Here is a 22,873-nt window from a genome sequence, read left to right on the forward strand (position 1 = left end):
AGACTGCCTACTTACTACTCTACGTAGACGACACATTATTAGTCACATCTTCGAGCTCCCTACGCACCTTCTTAATTTCGTCTTTTGCCAATGAATTTGCCATGAAGGACTTAGGACCCTTGCACTATTTTTTGGGGATTTCGGTAACTCGCAATACACAAGGAATATTCCTCAATCAACAAAAGTATGCCGAGGATATTGTTAGTTGAGCTGGTATGTCAAACTGCAAACCAGTTAAGACCCGGTTGACACGAATGGGAAATTGAGCTCGACATCAGGTCCTTCATATTCGGATCCAACAGAGTTTAGAAGCTTAGCAGGCGCACTTCAGTATTTAACATTCACACGACCCGACATATCGTATGCCGTTCAACAAATTTGTTTACATATGCACGATCCGAAAGAATGTCATATGCAAGCTCTACGTCGAATTATCCGGTATATACGCGGTACTATTTCACATGGATTACAATTGACTAAAAGCTCGTTATCCTCCTTAGTTTCTTATACCGATGCCGATTGGGGTGGTTGTCCCGATACACGACGTTCCACGTCTGGTTATTGTGTTTTCTTGGGAGGTAATCTTTTTTCCTGGTCAGCCAAACGTCAACCTACTGTTTCCCGTTCGAGTGCAGAAGCCGAATACCGCGGTGTTGCCAACGTCGTCTCCGAGTCTTGTTGGCTACGTAATATACTGTTAGAACTTCGATGTCCCATCTCTAAGGCCACCATTGTATTTTGGGATAACGTAAGTGCTATCTTTCTCTCCGGCAACCCCGTGCAACACCAACGCACCAAACACATCGAAATGGACATTCATTTTGTTCGTGAGAAAGTTGCACGTGGCCAGATTCGAGTCTTACACATTCCGAACAGATTTCAGATCGCAGATATATTCACTAAAGGTTTACCACGCGTGCTTTTTGAGGAATTTAGGACCAGTTTGAACGTCCGTGGCCCTCCCGCTCAAACTGACGGGCTGTATTAGCCGATATTTATCTCACATGATCTTTACTGTATTTACATTACTTATATATAGCAAATATAGAACAAGTCAACAGTCTTATGTATAGAAAAGATATGATAGCCAAAATCATAGGAAAGTTGTTAGGCAAAGATTACAAAACCTCATGTATATATTCGGTGTATTGAATCAATGAAATCACACAATTGAAAATCAATCTCTATCACTTACTAAGAGGGTTTAATTTAATTATATTTGAGTTGTTACAAAAAATTATAAAAAATTAGACAGTAACTAAACTCACTGCTATAAATCAACATATCTCACACGTTTATATGATCAAGTTTTGAAGTGGTGTATTTCGAATTGGGAGATTATGGGCCCTGGTCAAGACAAAAACAACGGATATTTGGGCCTTCATTTAAACAATGAAAGTTTCAATTGGGCCTCTATAAGAGGTTTGTGCCTTTGGGCTCTGACATTCTATTTGGTGGATAAGGAATATTAGATTAGTGGTCTAAGCGTTGGATAACTACTTATCTAATGCCAGATTTAATGTCGTTGAGTTTAACATATTGTATAAAGATGGATTTGGTTAAGGGTGATAAAAATCAATCGAAGACCTATACGAAAGAAAATAAAGTACGATAAGAACAATAGCTAGACCATGTCTCACCTTAAACAAGGCTCTCCAAATATCGTGAGTTGTGAATTGTGAGTTGAGTATACAATGGACTGGGCCAATAACGTCAAATAGTCTCAAACCACCACATTAAGGGCCAAAGTAAGAAGCCGGTTAAAAAGATAAGGTTTTTCTATTCAGGCCGGAGTAAAAGGATACCTTTGTACTCACATGTACACGCATCCAAACTTATACGAAAATACTCATCCGCTTAATTCTTAAGATTATCTTGATCTTATGGCTCAAATTTGTTTTTCTCTTCTCTATATAAAAAAAGTTGTTTTCCCTCTTGATCCCTCGTGTGAAGGAATATCATCATAATTCATAATCATAATCATAAGAATGAACTCTATAACATAAGAGGTACTATGAAAGGTTAAGGTCAAGAAAAGAGGTACTATGAAAGGTTAACGTTGAAGGTTATGCAAGTTTATGTTTCGGGTCTCAGTCTAAGTTTTGTTGGTGTGCTTGTGTTTTAGTATTTTGATTTCTTAGGTTTTTGACGTTAGCATGTTAGTTTTCTTGTAGTGGTTGTTAGTCTTATGCAGGCCTCGTTGCCTCAGTTTGTATCTTTGTTGCGAGTTTTCATTTTTTTTTTTGATGAAGCTCGAGTTTTATAAAATTAAAGTTTTTAGCAAAAAAAAATAAAAATAAAAATAAAAAATAATAACAGCTTTCAATTCAATAGAAACAAAATGAGTAGGAAGGCATGGAAAAGGACTAGACATTTTTAAACACACCAAAACCATTACCTGTAAAGTAAAGCTCAAAAGGAATGTACCACCGTTTGTGCATCAAGTACATGTCTGGAGTAGAAAGTTCCTTAGCTCCATTCATTTCATTACATCAATTACATGTAACATAAAATTATCATAAGTTTATTGGTACTAATTTTTTACTCCGTATAACGTTTTGGATTACTTATAATAATATTAACCATCTATTTTACCACCAATAATTCAAGAAGATGCTTTTCATAATATGTATACAATCTGATTCATGAATGATTATGCAAAATGGTGCTAAATCATGTAGTGTTAAAAAGACATAAAAATAGGGAGAGCAGAAACCAACCTTATTTGATACGTAGTATATGATTTCAGGAGCCTTCAAAAATTAAAAAAAAAAAAAAAAAAAAAGGTATCACACATTTTCAAAATTATTTACTAAAAAATTATTGAAAATACCTATAAGAAAATATCATGAACAAAGCCTTGGCAATGATTTAGCACTACTTTGTCTGGACAATTTTGATTTCAAAATTTTTGTCATTTGTGTTTGCATTTTTTTACAAACTTTTTCCAATTCAATCACCCTCCATTTCATCCCTTCTAAATGTGCTCTCATCTTCTCATTTTCATTCACAAAATCAACTTTTGCTCCATCTGGTACAACTTGTTCAGCATACATCACAACTTGCTCATGCCTCTCGTCATTCTTCATTGTATCACGCCGTTTTTGGAGTTCCACACTACAGAAAAGGCTTTCGAGCTTCAGTTGTTGAGCTTCGAGAGCTGATGTGGCAAATTTTGGCGGGAACTTGTCGTTTTGAGTAAGATGATTGATACTTTCAGTTGAAAGTTTATTGTAGTCTAGACTGTCGCATATGCTCGTTTTTTCTTCATCTGATAACCTGCTGTGAACCTATGTTATGAGAAAACAAAGCATAAATATTTACAAAAAAACACATTGTAATGGCAAATTTCACAAATCATAATATTATGTTACCCGAAGATAAATGTCGACGGCATGGTAGATTTCATCGTACGAGTCTCTTGCAGACTCTGGGAGGGCTTTCATGAGCGCCATAAACTTAGAAGGCTGTAAACGGGGATCAGGGGCCACTTCTGTAACATACGAGTCTATCAATCTAGCAACACTCTTCAACTTGGGTAATCCGGGCCCACCTTTTCGCGCTAAAAAGTACTTCACCAAAAGTAAAACAAGGTCAACATCATATTGATAATGTGACCCGTGTGGAGACGGAATGAAAAGATTATCTAAAGTTGCTTGATCCAATTGAACACCGATCATATGCTCTAGCCCGTCTTTACATATCTTCCTGATGTTCAAATTTAAAGCAACTCGTAAAACCCCAAATAAATTCTTGCAAGAGATCGCGTTTTGATCCAACAAACAAAGACTTTCGATTACCGCTTCTGTAATTTCCCGTTTTTCGTTTACGTTTGCAGTGATAAATCTTGATTTTTGATAGTAGAAAACAAACCTACCTGTAACCCCATGATCGAATTTGTGTTGAATCATTGATTTTACCAACAATTTGACCGAATTAGGAGTCAAAATAGTTGCTAAATCTTCAAACCACCAAGTTGACCGAAAAAGTCCACTTCTTTGACTCTCGGTGCTTTTGCTATCAGTCGATAACCTTATCCCCGAACTTTCGGGAGATGAAATAGAAGGACAAGATGAGCCCGTTTCATTTGTGTAAACGAGCCTAGCCACTACTGAATCCAAGCATTTTTTAATGAGTCCGGATGAACTCGAAATTGGGACTAATTTTTGAGAACTCTTTAAAGCTGATAAAAAATCTTGCCAACTCCAAAACTTGAATTCTAAAATGGATCGCTCGGTTTGCTCGAGTAAATTTTCGAACCCGTTAACTTTTTCGTTCATTTCCATATAATGTGCAGCACATAACAAGTGAGGTGCATTGTAGGGGGTTATACTGATTTTGCCATTGTTGTAGCAGAATCTTGAAACCAGCTCAAAAGTTTCGGGCCCACCAGGAAAATCGTGGAGTATAACTTTGAGATTTCTTGTTATGTCTTTGGATTTATAGAATAAATTTCTAATTTTTCCACAATATGATGAAATGATGTCCTGCAGTGTTCATGAAACAAACAATATCAAATGAAAGAATTGTTTTTTATCTCCTATAAATCTATAATTATTGAACTGATATATAAAACATAGTAGCAAGTGTTGGTGCATAATCCCTAGTTCTTTAATGATTGTAATGGACATTAACATTTGGACTTTACTGTTTACTTTATTGGTTATACTTTGTTTGACATATATTATGAACCAAGACAATACGATGTTCGAACTGTTGGTTGGACAGTTCTGACCATCGACCGAGGGAAGAGACCCTCGGGCGAGGGACGACGACGGACACTGGAATCAGTATAAATACGTGTTACGGGTTACAGATTCATGTTACGCACTCCCACAACCCTAATCGCATTCTATCAGTTCCAGAGTCGTTCCTCCACACCCCCAACCGAATACCAAACCCTAGTACACCGAAATCTAGGTTTTCCCATAGGTTTTAGTGATCCGAAGGTGATAAAGTATTCGATTCAATACGATCCATTGTTTTCCGCCTTTAGGTCGTTTGTTCAATCAAGATCCGAGTCTTAGTAACAACAAATTGGTATCAGAGCATTTGGGTTACCGATTGAACGTTTTTGAGTCGAATTTTTGTGTTAAAAGGTGTTAGGGTTTTCGTTTGGTGTTTAGGATCAAAAGTCTCTTTTTCCACGTTATAGTTTGGTGTTTTTGAGTATAGTTGAGGTCGTTTTTAGTATTAAAAGGTTTCTATCGGTTTAGTTTGTCGATTTTGGTCAAAAATTAGAGCCTACAGTCGATTTTCCTTCGAAACCCACGTTTTTCTGGAAAACCTACTGACGAACTACCTTCGGCCGAACGTCATTTACCTTCGGCCGAACGAATACCTCCATCGGTCGAAGATCATAGTCCTACTCCCGAAGGACAAAGTTTGAGCCGAGTGTCTTAAGTATTTCCTTCGACCGAACGTAACCTTCTTAAAGTAAAGAAATTAGGTTTAAGACTTACCAACACAATCACCACGTAGCTAGAGACTAGGTGAACGACTTACCATCGACCGAACGTAACCTAACCTTCGACCGAGTGTCATATTTTCTGAGCCGAGTGTCTACCTTCGACCGAACGAGTTAAATTTTTCGAACACCTCACTTTGTATCGTCCCTCGACCGATCGTCACGTGACCTTCGGCCGAACGACAACACCTTCGACCGAACGACCTTACCTTCGGCCGAACGTAGAACTGATCAGAACACAGATTTTGGACAATTTGAACTTAAACTTAACCACTTAAACCAATTAAACATGTCTGACACTAATGAACAACTTGCACAACAGTACGCCTTAGCAATTAATCCTGGATTACAGAAACTGATTTTGTCCGAGAGTTTAACAGGTTCGGCTAACCGTAGTCCGAAACTCGAGAACTTAAATGATTTCTTAGATTGGAAGGGTCGCTTCCAAATCTACTTGAATGGTATCGATGCAACTCTCTGGGATTATATTTTGATTGGCTACGTATGGCCAACCGTGGTTGTGGGAAATGACTTACATGAAAAGAACAGATCGGAATTTCAAGCCGAAGAGAAGGCTGCGTATGCACAAGAATGTAAGGCATATGCCCATCTTACGCAAGCCTTGTCTCCGGAAATCTTTCATCAGTTCAAGCAGTACTCGACATCCAAAACTCTTTGGGATGCTCTTGTAGCTGCAACAGAGGGTTCCGAGGGGTACAGAAAAACCAAGGGTCAGTTGTTAAAAGCGGAGTGGAAAAGGTTTGCAGCTTTACCAGATGAAACCTTAGAACAGACTGTTACAAGATATAGGCATCTGATTAGTGAATTAAAAAGTTATGGACTTACAGTGGATGAACAGAAAGCAATAAAACAGTTCAAGCTTGGGTTACCGTTGAAGTGGGACTACATAGTCTCTCAAATTAGTACAACTACTGGAGAAGGTCCAGGTGGGATAATGACTTTGTATGGTTTCACATCGAAGTTGATGGAGAAAGAATTAGAAATGCAGACTAGGGAAGCAAGACTTAACGGTGCTCAAAATCCGAAGTTATACAGAGCAACCACCGGTATCTCCTCGATTCCGGTGCAACATGCCCCACTCCAAACTGCTTACATGTCTGCGAGTTCGTATGGTACATCTTGTCCATTGCCACCAGTACAGCAATCTTGTGTTCAACAACCATCGCCTCAAAGTGGAGAGAAAAGAAAGGCCTCAGAGGAACTTCAGTTACCTTTGATGCATCTAGACAATTACAAAGGCAAAGCGCCTGAGGTGATTAAGGAGGAAATGCAACTAGCGGCTGTTGTGGTAAACTGTTGCAATGAGATGATGGCAGGTAGTGCGGTTAATAGCCATTTGAGTGCTGAGGATTTAGAACAAATCGATGAAGATGAACTTGAGCGGATGGACATTATCTGTGCTATGGGAATTGTTATCAGAAGGGCGAAGAAGTATCTGAAACGGACTGGTCAGACGAGTTTGAATGGTAACAAAGATTCAAAGTTAGGTTTTGATAAGAATAAGGTTAGGTGCTTCAATTGTGGTGAGTACGGACATTTTAAGAGAACTTGCACTAGACCACACAAACCAGGGTTTCAGAATCCGTTTGCTCCTAATAGTGGGAATTTTGACAGGAAAGTAGTTACAATTACTGACGGACCTAGGGAGACTGTGTGTGAAACATCATCTTCTGCAATGAATACAACCTATGCTGATGAGGGATTTGAATGGTCAATTGGATTGGGTGATGCTGAACATGCCAATGTAGTGTTTATGGGTAAGTCAGAATCTGAGAAGGAAGCTGAACGGTTAGAAAGAGTGAAAGCTGGTTGTTTGGGTAATTGTGATTGTGTTTGTTATGTCTGCAAGTGCGAAGCTCGAGTTAAACGGGCTGATGAGATAGTGAAAATGTGTTTGAGAAAGAGAGTAGAAAAGGGTCTTGCTGAGAAGTTTAAAGCTGTGTTGTCTGATGTGTCTTCTGATTCGTCGGATGATGAGCTTATTGGGTTGGATTTTGCTGAGGGTAATTGGTTTGAAAAGATAGTTGATGGTAAGGTTGCTGCTAAGGGTAAGGGTAGTGAAGATAATGCTGCTGATAAGGTTGATGAGTACTCGGATGGTACCAGTTCAGAGTCTGAGCTGGAATCGGAATCGGAGTATCAGGAATCTGGTGAACTGAAAGATAACTGCGCCTTCATGGCAAATGCTTCTGAGACACCTAAGGTACCAAATGATTCTACTTCTACTTGTTTAAAATGCCATGCTTATGAACTAGAAGTAGCTAGGTTAGAATCCATTGTAGATACCTTGAATAAGATTCCCACTACATGTAGTGAATGCCCTAAGTATGCTAGTGTAGTTGATAGCCTTAGAAAGGAAGTAGCTGTAAATAAGAAGGATTATGAGGATGCCCTGTTTTACTTGAATAAGCAGCAAGAGTATGTAGATAAGATCAAGAACCTAGAAACTAAGGTAGATGGCTTAACTGCTGATGCTCTTTTGAATAAGAGAATTTTAGATATGAACCTTACTGAAATGGAAGTACTTAAGACTGAGAGAGAATCCTATAAGAATAAGTACGAATGTGAAAAGGCTAGGCTTGATAATTACCAGAGAATGTCGTATGTGCATGAGTTTCACTCGCATAAGAACGTAGGAAAGACCGGGCTTGGGTATGACGGGATTCCTCCACCTCTAATGGGTGACTATTCCAGTACCCCACAGGAGAAAAGTGGAGAGAAATCTGGCAAACCCACAAAAGCCGAGGTTTTGAAAAGTGAACCAAAGGACCAGATCCTCGTTGAGGGTATTGTGGAAGACAGTCAAACTGACTCTGAGAGTGAAAGTGAGACTGTCGAAGTGAAGAAACCAACCCCCGTTACTAAGCCAGTCACCATCCTTAAGAATCCTTCAAATGCTAAGAAGGTGACTGAGCAGAAACCGAGACCGAGACCCGTAAAACCTGCTGATAGACCTAAGCCCTCAAACAAGAAAAGTACACCACCACCAGTTGTGAAGTTCCAACAGGGACTAAACCATGAGCATGAATATGCTTCTGGCAAGAGAGTAACTGATGGTAGTGTACCCAAATATATACCACCAGGTCGTAGACAGCAGGCAAAACCCCAAACCAAAACACCGACCAAACCTGTTTCACCAAAACGACAGTCCACACCTACCAAAATTCAGGTCCAAAGATCCCGATATCGAGGACCGCCTTCCGTGAATTCTGATGACAGCTACCGAGCTGCCGAAACTACTTGTTATACGTGTGCGACTTCAGGTCATAGGGCGGGAATTTGTCCATTTAAACAGACCCCAAAAAGGAAGGTTGACCTCAATCCAAGGCCAGTTTACTGGCAGAGGTCAGTCTCTCCAATGTCAGACCGTGACCGAAATGATTTCCAGACTGCCGATTATTATAGAAAACCTATTGTTCAAAAGGTCTGGAAACCGAAAAGTGAAGTGAAACGAGAGGGCAACTCTAAAGGTCCGTCTGGATCTCAAGGGAAATGGGTTGAGTTGCCGGTTGTTGGTGTTGATGGGAAACCCACTGCCATTCGGGCATGGGTGCCCATTGTGAACTAATCATTTACTGTTTTGTGCAGGTCGCTTACAATCCACGTACCAGCACGTGGATAGTTGACAGTGGAGCGTCCAGGCACATGACAGGGAATCTGGCTTTGCTTTCTAATGTTAAACCAATAGACGGTGGACCAGTTTCTTTTGCTGGAGCTGAAGGGGGTAATATTACTGCTCAGGGCATTCTGTCAAATGGCTCTGTTAGTTTTGATAAGGTGAATTATGTGGAGCAGATGTCTCACAATCTGCTGTCTGTTTCCCAAGTGGCTGAAAAGAATTACAAAGTGTTATTTGATGATAAGAAGAGCTACATTCTGAAGAAAGAGTTTGAGATTCCTAAAGATATGATCCTTATGACTGCGCCGCGACACAAAGACTTATATATTCTTGATATGAAGAAGGCCATTGCTTCTGTTGGTGGTCAACAAGCTTTTGTCTCGAAAGCTTCTGAACAAGAGTCAGTGTTATGGCACAAGCGTATGGGTCACTTAAGCTTGAGAAAGACGAATCATCTGGCCCACAAAGGTTTGGTTGAGGGGCTGAATGTAAAGAGTTTTCATATTCCGGATGGTTGTGTTCCGTGTAAGAAAGGGAAACAGACGAAGAAATCTCATCCTGCGAAAAAGTTTCATTCGATTAACATTCCTCTAGAGTTATTACATATGGATCTTTTCGGTCCAATTAAGCAGAAAACACTTACAGGGGAAGTTTATTGTCTTGTGGTAACGGATGAGTACTCACGATTCTCGTGGGTTGTGTTGTTGAAACAGAAGTCGGAAACGTTTGAGCAAATCCGACTGTTAATTTTGAAGCTTGAAAGTTTGTATAACTTAAAGGTAAGGAAGATAAGGACTGATAACGGTACTGAATTCAAAAATCAGTTCATGGACCACTTTTGCAAAGAGAAAGGGATACAACAACAGTTTAGTCCTGCATACACCCCACAGTCTAATGGTGTAGCTGAGCGAAAGAATCGTACGTTGATTGAGACTGCTAGAACCATGTTAGCGGACTCGGGCCTTCCTATTAACTTTTGGGGTGAGGCCGTGAATACTGCTTGCTATATCATGAACCGTGTGCTCGTTGTTAAGAGGCACGGGAAGACTTGTTACGAATTGTTACAAAAGCGGAAACCTAACATTAAGCATCTAGAACCGTTTGGTGCGCCGTGCACCATAATGATCAAAGATACCGGTGGTAAATTTAACCCGAAAGCTGTTACTGGTATATTCTTAGGTTATGGGAATCCGAACAAAAGGGTGTATAATACAGAGACGAAACGTGTTGAAGTTCACTATGAGGTTGAGGTGCCTAAGACGGATCCAAAAGCTATTACAGTCAAGGGTTTTGCTTGGCACTTTGACTACAATGATCTCTTCGACTCGTTTAATCTTCCTCCAGAAGTTACTGATGAAGATTTAGCTGCACAGTTTTTGTGGGAGACTCGATCTTCTGCAGCGAATGTTCCTGTTACTGGTGTTCCTACTCCTGTTCCGAATGCTGATATTCCGTCTACTTCCAATTCGGTTCCTGAGTTGGAAAATACAAGTGATTATGAGGCTGAGCAATCTGTTAATGGTAGTGAGTCAGAAGAGGAAGAAGTACAGCCGGTTCCACCGTTAGTTGATTTTCATTCGGGTCTTCATGAGCAATCTTCAGGGTCCGAATCAGATGAAGCGCCCCGCAGTGATGTAGGGGGAGTACGTAGATCGAATAGGAATATTATACGACCGTGTCGATTGAATGATTATTTTGTGGATGATACTGGTGTTCCGGGTAAACCTCCTACCGATGCCTCAACTTCGGAACCTACTGAATCATTAAGTGCTAATGTTGTGACAGCATTTTACTCCAAACTGAATCGATCGGGGAGGATCTTCAGACATGTCCATTCTTGTTTTGTGTGTCAGATCGAACCGAAAGATGTGTACGAAGCCTTACAGTATGATGATTGGGCTTTGGCAATGCAAGAAGAGCTGTTGCAATTTAGACACTTAGAGGTGTGGAAGCTTGTTAATCCACCTCACGGCTGTAAGCCGCTGGGTTTGAAATGGGTTTTGAAGAACAAAAAGGATGAACAGGGTATAGTGGTACGGAATAAGGCAAGGTTAGTTGTCAAGGGATATCTTCAGATACCTGACATTGATTACGATGAAGTTTTTGCTCCAGTGGCGAGACTGGAGGCGATTCGAATTTTCTTGGCATTCGCTTCTTACAAAGGTTTCAAGGTTTATCAAATGGATGTCAAGAGCGCGTTTTTGTATGGAAAGATTAATGAGACTGTGTATGTCGAGCAACCACCTGGGTTTGAGGATCCGCATTTTCCAGAAAAGGTTTACAAGTTAGACAAAGCTTTGTATGGTTTACATCAGGCTCCGCGGGCATGGTACGCAACCTTGTCCAATTACATGATTGAAAATGGTTTTAGGAGGGGTGTTATTGACCAGACGCTCTTCATTAAAGAAAAGGGGAAGCATTTGATGTTGGTACAGGTTTATGTCGATGATATTATTTTCGGGTCTACAGACAAAGGTATGGTTGATGAATTCGAGGAGGTCATGCAGAGCAAGTTTAAGATGAGTTCTTTGGGGACAATCAAGTTTTTCCTCGGTCTCCAGGTTGCACAAACAGATAAAGGCATTTTCTTGCACCAGACGAAATATGTTGCCGATATACTTACTCGTTTTCAAATGGAGGCTGAGAGACCTGCTAAGACTCCTCTTTTGGTTAATCACGGCATTTCGCCGGATATGGACGGTGCAAAGGTGGATCAGACTTTGTACCGGGCCATGATTGGGTCCCTTATGTACTTGACGGCGTCTCGGCCGGACATAATGTTTGCGGTTTGCCTGTGTGCTCGTTATCAGGCGAATCCAAATGTTCATCACATGTTGGTCGTAAAGAAGATAATGCGCTACTTGAAAGAAACGCCGAGTTTGGGTTTGTGGTATCCGTGTGCGGATGGGTTTGAGTTAACAGCGTATAGTGATTCGGATTATGGTGGATGCAAAAAGGATTTCAAGTCAACTTCTGGGGGTTGTCAGTTTTTAGGAAAGCGGTTGGTCACATGGCAGTGTAAGAAGCAGACTGCGGTAGCTCAATCTACCTGTGAAGCTGAATACATTGCTGCAGCAAGCTGTACATCTCAAGTTATCTGGATCCAACAACAGCTGCGTGACTACGGTTTGCAAATTTCTAATACCCCTATTTTTGTTGATAATACTGCCGCCATAGCGGTCACTAAGAATCCCGTAAACCATTCCAAAACTAAACACATCGGGATTAAGTACCACTTTATAAGGGATTGTTATGAAAAACGTTTAATTGATGTAGTTCAAATTGGGACTACTGAACAGAGGGCTGATCTGTTCACAAAAGCTTTTGATAGACCACGTTTTGAATTTTTATTAACTGAAATTGGACTAAAGCTTTTAAAAGACATGGTTCCCGACAAAGAGACTGAAAAATAACTCGAGTCATAGTCTTTTCTGTAACATTACTGCTTTTTATTTTTGTGTGTTTCTTTATTTTCCGTTTGTATAGATAAAATCCAAAAAGCCAAAAATATTTTCGGTTTTAGTATTTTAGGGGGAGAAAACTGCAACATCAGAAAATACAAAAAGATTTTCGTTTATTTTATCTGTTAGTGTAGCTAGACTGATAAGAGTTGTTTTAAATGATGTCTCTTTGTCGAAATGGAACTTAATTATGGTTGGAATCCTAATTGGACTAAACGTGATGAATTTTAATGTGAAAGATCAGTCCCAGGGGGAGTTTGAAGCAAACGGTTTGGGAAAGTGAAGTTTTAAAGAAAAAGTTGAATTTTTGATTTTTGAAGTTACAGTCGAACGACTGAAGCTGAAATTTTTGGGATTAGTGACTGCTTTACACTCGTACGAATGAGGTGTTCACTCGAACGAGTGAGAACTCACTCGCACGAGTGTGGCAAAAATGTGAAGCGACTGAAGGGAATCGAAGAAAATTGACCTTGGATTAAACAGCCTGACATTCGGCCGAAGGGACTTTACCTTCGACCGAAGGACAGTTACCATCGGCCGATGGTCATAGACATTCGGACCGAAGGTAGAGACCTTCGACCGAAGGTAACTGAAGGGTATATATAGGATGTTCTGTCATTTGGGACAGTTTACTTGGTGTTTTTGGACGATTTTTCTCTCGAATTTGATTGTTGCCAACAGAGTTTTCAATCGGACGTTTTTATTCATTTTTTGATTGTGATTCTAGCGCCGTATAACAGGTACCATAACACGCATCCAATCTCTTGATTTTTGCAGTTTTAGAGTCCGGTTTATTATGGCTAAATTAAAGGATTTATGGTTGATGTTTGATGAAATTGATTACGTGATGTTGTTTATCGGTGGTCTTAGGGCAAAGCCCAACAGGTTTTAGACCAAAATCATCAATATTCGAAGGTTTTGGATTTGGGATTTTTTCCAGATCTGATGAACTACCTTCGGCCGAAGGACGTTGACCTTCGACCGAAGGTGTCTCTATTTTGGGCCGAAGGACTCCTCCTTCGGCCGATGGTCCAATTGTTGTGCTTCGATGACTGGTTGATCGAGGGTCAGGTCCTTCGACCGAAGGACATTGACCTTCGACCGAAGGTCATCTTATTTTGACCGAGGGTCAACCTTTTGACCCGAAGGTCAACTGTTGCAGATTTATTGATTTCAAAATGTTTTGACGCGTTTTTGTTCTGACTGAATTTTGTGTTTGTTAGATTGTTTTAGCCATGTCAGGATCTCAAGCAGAACATACAGAACAACAACACAATTCTGGCTCAGAGACTGAGTCAGCATCTAGTGGGACTCCGTTTTCATCTACACTTCCAGGGTTGAAGGCCAACTCAATGGCCAATGTAGTGGCTTGTTTGAATGATCATGGACGTAATGCAAAAGAATACAAAGAGATGATCCGGTTTCTTATCAGATCAAGGATTGTGACGGCTATTTCTGTTGAATGCACTGCGTACTATTCTCATCAACGAGAATTCTGGAGAAACGCAAAGGTTGAGGTTGAGGATGGGATAACGATAATAATCAGCAAGGTTTCGGGTACTGAGGTTAAGATTACCGAGCAACTGATACGTGACGAGTTTGATTTTGGTGATTCGAGTGATATGCCAAAGCGGTTGTCAAAGACAAAGGTTACTGGTTGTATGCTACGATGTAGTTATGATGGGGATATCTCTAAGACAATAAAGCGTAGTGGTTTCTCGCATCCTTACCGATACTTGACAGCGGTGATTTTGAAATGTTTGAGTAATCTGCAAGGAGGTTTTGATGAGCTGAATGACACTTACCAGAGCATGTTTGCTGCTTTGGTTTTACGAGCTGATTTCAACTTTTCAGGGATTATTTTTGATCAGATGGTTGAGAATGTGGCTACTCAGAGTCATCTTGTGTTTCCTAGGTTTTTACAGATTTTGTTAGACAAGAGGATCCCAACGTTAGAGAAAACAAGAAAGGATGTGATTAAGCAGGTTCATATGAAGGATATCACCTTTAATCGTTTGAACCAGAACAAAACAACGAACAAGGGCAAGCTTGTGTGTCACTTAGTTCGGGAAGATTATGTCTGTCCTCCGGAGAAGAAGTGGAGGAATGAAAACAGCACTTCGGGTAACGAGCCAGATTTCGAAGTGGTTAACAGTGACGATGAGGTTACCCAACCGATACGTCAAGCAGATCAAACGGGTCAGACTCAGAGTGTACAGAGTCAAAACCCGTCAGTTGAAAGTGGAAATCGTTTGGTGGATCAGGATGAAGAAGATACGAGCGTCGCTGGATTGAAAAGGAAACAAGTAGATGCTGACTTGCATTATGTGTCCACCAAACCAAAACGAAAGAAGAAGAAGAAGCTTATTTTGTTGAAGGATAAGGGGTCGGGTTCACAACAAAGACCTCAGATTACACCCACTGAACCACCACCTACTCAACAACAGACACAACCGCCTCCAATTCAACAACCTATCTTTCAAGAACGTGTTGATACGTCAGAACCGTTTGTACCTCCGAATGTAGGTGAGGGTTCTCGGTCGGAATCTTCGGAGATTACATCTCTTCGTATGTTGGTAATTGACTCGATGGCCAACTCGTTGAAATACAAGCAAGAGGTGCAAGAAGAGATGAGAAAGTTGAGGGAGGAGAACCGCTTAAAGACTGAAGAGGTTAACCGTCTGACTGATAAGGTGACTAATCTTGAAAATACGGTGAGTAATCAGGGATTGGTTATTGCTGATGCGAAAGAGAGAGCTATTGTTGCTGAGGGAAAGGTTAAGTTGTTGGAAGGTCGAGTGAATGATTGGGATGAAAGGATAAGGATTGCAGAACAGACAGATTCTGAAGAGGAAGAAGATGAGAATTCGAAGGCGTTGGCCCTAGCTGACAAACCACTGTATGCTATTCCTCTCAGATCCTTTAATATGTTTGAATATTTGCAGATGCAGGATCAATTAAACTTGTGTACTGTGTATGATGAATTAGAAGAGGGAGAGATCCCTCACGATCTGACTAGAGAGGAGCTGGATTGGCTGGTGCGTCAAGAGCAAGAATCTGAAATACCCGCTGACGCCATACCAGCAGAGTCCTCTTCGAGAAGGACTGAGTCTGAAGATGAGTTTAGTGAAACTGAGGCGATAGGCGAGAATGATAATGAGTTTGATGAGATTGTTATAGAAAATGAGCCAACAGAGGCGTATCCGGTATATGATGGAGCTGACGAACTTCCAACTTTCTCAGATTATTTTAAGATGAATGATGATCTTCTGAATCGTCAATGCAAAGAAAAGGAGAAGACCGGGGATATTCCTGAAGGATCGGTAAAGTTGAGTGCTGAACAGGTTAAGGGTCTAGAAAAGGAATGGAAGGAAAGCTCACGAGTTAGAAAATACTTTAAGAAACCGGAAATAGAGCCGAATTGGTTGAACTTCATTAAGAAAAAGGATGAACATTTGAGTAAGGGAAAGATTTTAGCCTGGGCGTACATTCAAGATTTTGACATTTACGCTGTGAAGAAGGAATACGGAGTGGACTATATCAAACGAGGATGGCACTTTAAGTCACTTCCGTACTTTGAATTTATGCAGATTGGCCGACTAAAGATGTTATATCAAGAACTGGACTCAACAGCAAGTATGGTCGCCAACTTTGTTAGAAGGTCGTTTAAGGCAAAGAATTTCTCTGGTCCGTGGAGACCACAATTTCCAAAGATCACGTATCGCCGAAACAAAAAGACGGGCGTTAGACGCAAGGTTGTTAAGTATGAACCGGTAAACTACATGAGGAAAGTTCCCGTCAAGAGAATGCCACAGAACTGGAGCCAAAGGTTTCGTTGGTGGTATTATGATGAAAGGTCAGAAGAGGCTGTGATTGTTTTGGAAAGGGTAAACAGTGATGACAATGACTATATTCGGGTATTGGATCCAGTCTGGTTAAGGAATTGTTGCGAAGCTGATATATTTACACTTTACTGCAACACGATGTTATACCGCCATGAGAATCGAGTCCAAGCTGAACAGTTTGTTAGGGTAGCTAAGTTGTGCTATTTGAGAAATGCAGTGGTGGATCCGTTTCCGAAAGAAGATGACTGAAGAACTAAAGACCTTTTATTTTGTTTTGGTTTTTACTGCGAACTAGGTCTTAGGGGGAGTTTGTTGGTGCATAATCCCTAGTTCTTTAATGATTGTAATGGACATTAACATTTGGACTTTACTGTTTACTTTATTGGTTATACTTTGTTTGACATATATTATGAACCAAGACAATACGATGTTCGAACTGTTGGTTGGACAGTTCTGACCATCAACCGAGGGAAGAGACCCTCGGGCGAGGGACGACGACGGACACTGGAATCAGTATAAATACGTGTTACGGGTTACAGATTCATGTTACGCACTCCCACAACCCTAATCGCATTCTATCAGTTCCAGAGTCGTTCCTCCACACCCCCAACCGAATACCAAACCCTAGTACACCGAAATCTAGGTTTTCCCATAGGTTTTAGTGATCCGAAGGTGATAAAGTATTCGATTCAATACGATCCATTGTTTTCCGCCTTTAGGTCGTTTGTTCAATCAAGATCCGAGTCTTAGTAACAACAGTAAGAATCTGTGCAGCTTCTGATACTATAAACGACCTGTTTGATCAAGAATGTTACATGCCACTCTATTAGTAAAACCTTCTTGAAACATGCAAAGTATTCGTCTAGTCCGATCTAATAAGTCAAAAAGCACCCTTTATCTTAGAAAACCCTCAAGAATGCATGGAATTTAAAAGTCAATAAACAAATTGGTTGACCACCAAAGTCAAAATTTCACGACTCAGCGGAAATGGATGCAAGATTTGTATCAATCAGGGTATGCACTATCATATGAGTTTTTTCATTAGGCCTTGAGGGTAGTCACATTATTATTATAAATGACTTCTCTTCTATTTCCTAGGGTAGATGAATGATTGTCTACATCTCACCTCCCCTACCCTACCTCGCAAGTGCGGGATTGGGTATTGTTGTTGTTGTACATTATTATTATAAATTTATTAATATATTATAATTATAATTATATATGCAACTTTAAATCCTACAAATAATATGTTTGATCAAGACTGTTAAATGTAGTCAACCATGACTCCTAAAAATTCAAGCTGTTTCTTCAGTCTAGAACCCGACCCAACGGGTTAAATTCAGATAATGTCTTCCAGTGTCCTTTTTACCTTTATTACATGTTTAAAATGAAAACATTTGGAAACAGATTTACACAACTCAAGGTAACTACACAATGGCACTTTTACAGTGCATTAAAAACACAACAAAAGGTTATGTATTTATGATACAAGAAAAGAAGATAGGACCAGTATGCAGAAAGGAATGGTGACATGTCACTATATGCAATAAATTGTTTGTAAGGGAGAATATATTTCAGAATACAGTGTCACCATAACTCAGTCAAATTGTAATAATAAATGGCCTGGTGCTTATAAGTTAGTTGGTTAAGGGGATTTTAACATTATAATTAGTCTTTTGATAAAATTAAATCGGTTAATTAGGCAACCATATGTACGGATTGCTATATAGTGATATGCTGAAATAGGCTGGGAATTATGTGATGGACAGATTATGGTTACCGGAAACTTGATAATCTTGTTATAGCTCCAAAATAACACAAAAAACAAAACAGATTAACTGCTTTGTAACTGAAATGCTAGACACAAAAAACATATTGAAAAACAAAACATGATATTTTTAGAAGCCATTTATAACATAATTGAATTTAGGCCTTTTGGTCAAGTACATATAGTGGTTTTTGTAACAAATTGGTTTAGAAACTAACTGAAAACATGTGTTACTGTTACAATGTGTACACATTTTCTACTGCACCCATTATTTCAAAAAATGTCACTTAGTAATTTATTAAAGGTTAACTAAAATGAGAAAGACTAATTAATATGAATAACAACCTATACAGAGTTTCAAGTCACCATCTTTTATGGATAAAAAATAAATTAAAATGGCTAAACTGGCTAACAAAATTAACGTTTAAAAGAGACTTAGATTATAAAAAAGTTGACAACTTTTTTTTTTTTTTTTTTTTTGGCAAACCAGAAAAGGATAAGAACCAAGATTCCGAAAAATTGCATAATTTAGTGATGGAAGGACCAAATTCTTGATATTTAATGCAAATTCTACCCTAAAACAATTAATGTTGTCAGTGCAGTGAACAGAGACAAATTAACCTTAAATCTATTTAATTTAATTAAATATGAAGAAAAAAACAAACAAACACAAAGAACGGAGGTTTAGCCAAATGGGTATGAAAGAAGAATTTGAGTTACCTTATGAACAAAGAAGGTTTGTTCACCATTAACATCAACTTCAAGAGCACAACAGACATCCATTGATACCCAAATGAAGAAGATTTACAAAAAAAAAAGACTCAAATTTTGGTGGGAATCTTGATTTCCAAAAAAAATTGGTGTAAGTGAATAAAAGATGTCAAGACAAAGAGCTAAAAATCAAAAAATGATTCTGAAATGAGTAAGAGACAAATGAAAAAGAGTTTGCTTTGATGCAAGTAAATACATATTTTATATATTTATATATTGTATTGGTGTATATATATGGGTGGTTATGTTGGGGAAGACAAAGAAATGTGATTAATAAACAAATAGGTGGATCAGGGAAGTGACAGGGGCAGATGAGGGTTTAGATTTATATTGGTAGTGTTTTTTTTTATAATTATATAAAGTGTAATTTCTTATTTCTATACTGTACATTATTGACCAAACGATTACTCCGTATTATACAATTACTCGTAATAGAATTGTACATATATGGAAATGAAGTATTTTTGTTATGTATTTGGACAAAGATTCTTCGTTTATTATATGGAAGAAAATTATTAGGTTGATTTGGTTGTTAGACGAGTACAAAACGTATTAAATAATTTGGAGAGTAAACGATTTTTATATGAAATTGTCACTTTTTTAAAAACGAATAAAATCTTATAGAAGTCATTACTTTGACAAGAAATATCACAATTATAGAAGTTATTACTTTGATAACAAGTATAATATTGTTAGGTTGATCTGCATTCGGCAAGCTGGTTGCCATGCCTTCCCCCGAAGGTCAATATTTTTATTTGACAACCTCATCTTGATAAACTTGTAACTATATCAAATTTGATAAGGAGAGGTCTTGTTATCGATCCTTCTTGCCCATTTTGCGAAGAGGTTGACGAAGACTCAGAGCATTTATTTTTCAGATGCAAATTCATAGTGCCGATTAGGAGGAATTTATTCACATGGTGGCAATCCCCAAAATATGTTCCATTGGGAATTGTTAATGCGCTTAGTGAGGCGTCTTACAATATTGGTGCTGATAATGTCAACAAGGCTTATCAGACAACAAGGAGAGTTCTTTTTCGGTTAATTTGAAGGTGGAGAATCAAGCTTGTTCACAACCACATTGATCAAGGCCAGTAGGTCAAAATTGAAGACGTCATGACAAGCTTACGAGTTCTCTCGCATCAATGGTTGTCGAATAGAGAAAAGGTGATTCAGGAAAATTTCGAGTCATGGAAAGACAGTCCAAAGAGTATATGTGGCATAATGTAGTAGGAATTTTTGATTGGTGTATTGTTTTTGAAGTTTTTGTTTTATTTGTTTCTTGATGTATTGTTTCTTAATTAGTGGCTCTTCTATTTGAAGTTACCATTCGTGTTGGGATTTTTTTGCCCCTTCTTGTACTCTGGTCACGCTCCTTGCGTAGTTCTTTGGTTTTATATATACGCTTTCCAAAACTAAAAAATAAGAGTTATCAAATATACTTAAATCAAAATTAAAGTTTTAAAATGAATATAAGTGACTATCATTATGATTTCTATTATAAAATTTCCCATTCCTATGGAAAAATAAGTTGTAAGGTTTTTTTATCTTTGAGTTATTCGGGAGGGCGTGTATTTTGACCACAGACTCTAATGTATGCAACATATTTGAAATTGTACGTTATCGTTTTCAACTATTCTCTGATCACCTCATATTACTCAAGCCAAAACTTCGGTTGATAAATGATTATATTAAAGGTTATTATTTAGTTTTTCATTTTACAATTAAGTTAAGAGCTTATTATAAGTTAATTCAACTATCTTATTTTTCTATAACTTATTTTTTTCATATGTTTTAGAATTAGAAATTTTGTTACCAAACAACCCTACAACTTGAGTGATTATAAAAGAAAAGAGTTTAAATTACCATAAACTTGTCGGTAACACACTCTTAGACGTTACCCAAACAATGACTATGCACAAGGGCGGGAGTATGTGGGGGCGGGGTGGGGCGCCGCGCATAGTGAATTTGTAATTTTCAGTGCAAAATTTTTAGATTTTTCGATTTTGCTTAAGTATATTTTTTTTCCCAAAAGTCTCCATATTTTGCCCCCGAAGCCTTCGTATACTGCTCAAAAGCCTCCGCATTTTGCTCAAAAACTTCGGTTTTTTACCAAAAACCTCCATATTTTGTCCAAAAATCTTCAAATTTTGCCAAAAATAAAATATTACGCTTTTAAGAAAAATTTGGCTCTAGAGAAAAAAAATTCATGGACCATGCTAGTCAGCTACAAGGAAAACATGTAGAGCATAAAGGGTTAATAACTGGATTTAGGCCCAGGTATGTCATCAAATATAGTTAGGCCCATAACTCGTACACCCGACATCCATTTGGCTTACCATGTAGGCATGATCTGTGTAGATGCCAAGGATGTTTTGAAAAAATATAAATTACTTGAACATACAATAAAAAAGGAATATTAGACTCATTCCCTCTAATTCTAAACTTATTAGTATAAATATTTGTTTTTGGATTAGTTTGAAAACGCCAAACACTCATTCCCTCTAATTCTCTCTAATTTCTCATTATACACTATATAATCTTTCTTATTTCATTATTATGGATAACTCACAACAAGCACCCGCATCGGGTTACACTTCCAATTTACAAACAAAACTTACTTAAATAACGAAATTCGGGAAATTAAAAAAAGCTTCCCGAAATCCGGAGATTAGGATTATTACGAGTTATGTATTATATATGAATGATGGGGCATTGGGGCGAAAAAGACTCGTAAGAAATGGGAAAATTTTATGCAACAACAGCTAAGGTGTCAAATTATTTATTAATTTTTTTTTATTATCAATATATTATTATGTGAGAAGAGAAAAGGTAGCCATTTACAGTGATAAAGAACCATATATATTAATGTCATGTGTTGGTGGTGAGACTTGAGATAGAGACCCATTCATTACTCCCATCTTTTTGTGGTGTGCATGCTTTGCCTATTCCCTCAGGACCATGGCATGCACCACAAGCACATCTATATCTTTCTCTTTCAGATTTTGGGGGGAAAAAAAAAAACTTGTCTTAACTAACATTTTAGTTTCTACATCGACAATACATGTGTCGTAGCTCAAACTTTGTCTCTACATGACGCGTTTCAGGTCATGTCGCTTTAATTTAGCTTGAAAGCCGAGACCGGACATATGATTCAAATGTTATCGGGAATGCTCCGTGGTCCTAAACAATAAATAAATACTCGTATATGTATTACTCCGTATCACTAATATTTATTATGAAAAACATATACGTATACGGTATTCATAATTCAATGTTCATTATTTCTATTTTATATACTCCGTTATAAGTTATAAAAATAAAATACAACAAAATAAGGTAGAAAAACGTATAATTATATGATGGAAAAACAGAAAAACCAAAGAGAATGATTTACCTTAGAAAAGTGTACTACTAGTCTTTTACAATTTGTGAAATCTACTGATATTTTATTATATACTAGGACTAGGATTTATATAATGTGTCTCCAACTATTACTGTAGTAGTATTTTAATAAATGCTACTAACAAATTCCCCTGTTTTTAATGGTGTTATATAAACCATCGATAAAGTATAGTACTCCGTAGTTGAGATCGTAATTTCTTTGATGTTTTAAGTTTAAACGTCATTAGTAGAGTATTTTTCGTGTGACTACTTAAAATAATTTAGTTAAACGGCGTTTATGTTAGCAAATATACTTCCTCTGTAGACTCATCACAAAGAGATCATATTAGTTTAATCATCAATATGACTCTAGTTTCCTTCAACTTCATTCACGATGTACAAAAGATCATGCATAACTTACAGCCATACAGAGCATGTCTATTATGTATTAAGCAATATTTGTTCTGGAACAAGTAATTACAACACATATAAATATGTTAAGGAGTCGGTTTCATTTCTGTCACGCAAGCTTCGTGT

At 38.3% G+C, this 22,873-nt stretch overlaps 1 protein-coding gene across 1 annotated transcript; it reads right to left on the reverse strand.

Annotated features, from left to right (window-relative positions):
* Window positions 1-2,846: 2,846 nt before the first annotated feature.
* LOC139851716 (BTB/POZ domain-containing protein At3g22104-like) lies at window positions 2,847-19,024 on the reverse strand. Its single transcript, XM_071840867.1, has 3 exons — window positions 18,902-19,024; window positions 3,375-4,487; window positions 2,847-3,290 (listed from the first exon to the last, which is right to left on the reverse strand). The coding sequence occupies exons 1-3, from the start codon at window positions 18,962-18,964 to the stop codon at window positions 2,847-2,849; spliced, it is 1,620 nt and encodes a 539-aa protein (XP_071696968.1). The 5' UTR covers window positions 18,965-19,024.
* Between the last annotated feature and the right edge of the window lie 3,849 nt (window positions 19,025-22,873).

Source organism: Rutidosis leptorrhynchoides, chromosome 6, assembly GCF_046630445.1.
Source record: "Rutidosis leptorrhynchoides isolate AG116_Rl617_1_P2 chromosome 6, CSIRO_AGI_Rlap_v1, whole genome shotgun sequence".
Lineage (NCBI taxonomy): Eukaryota > Viridiplantae > Streptophyta > Magnoliopsida > Asterales > Asteraceae > Rutidosis > Rutidosis leptorrhynchoides.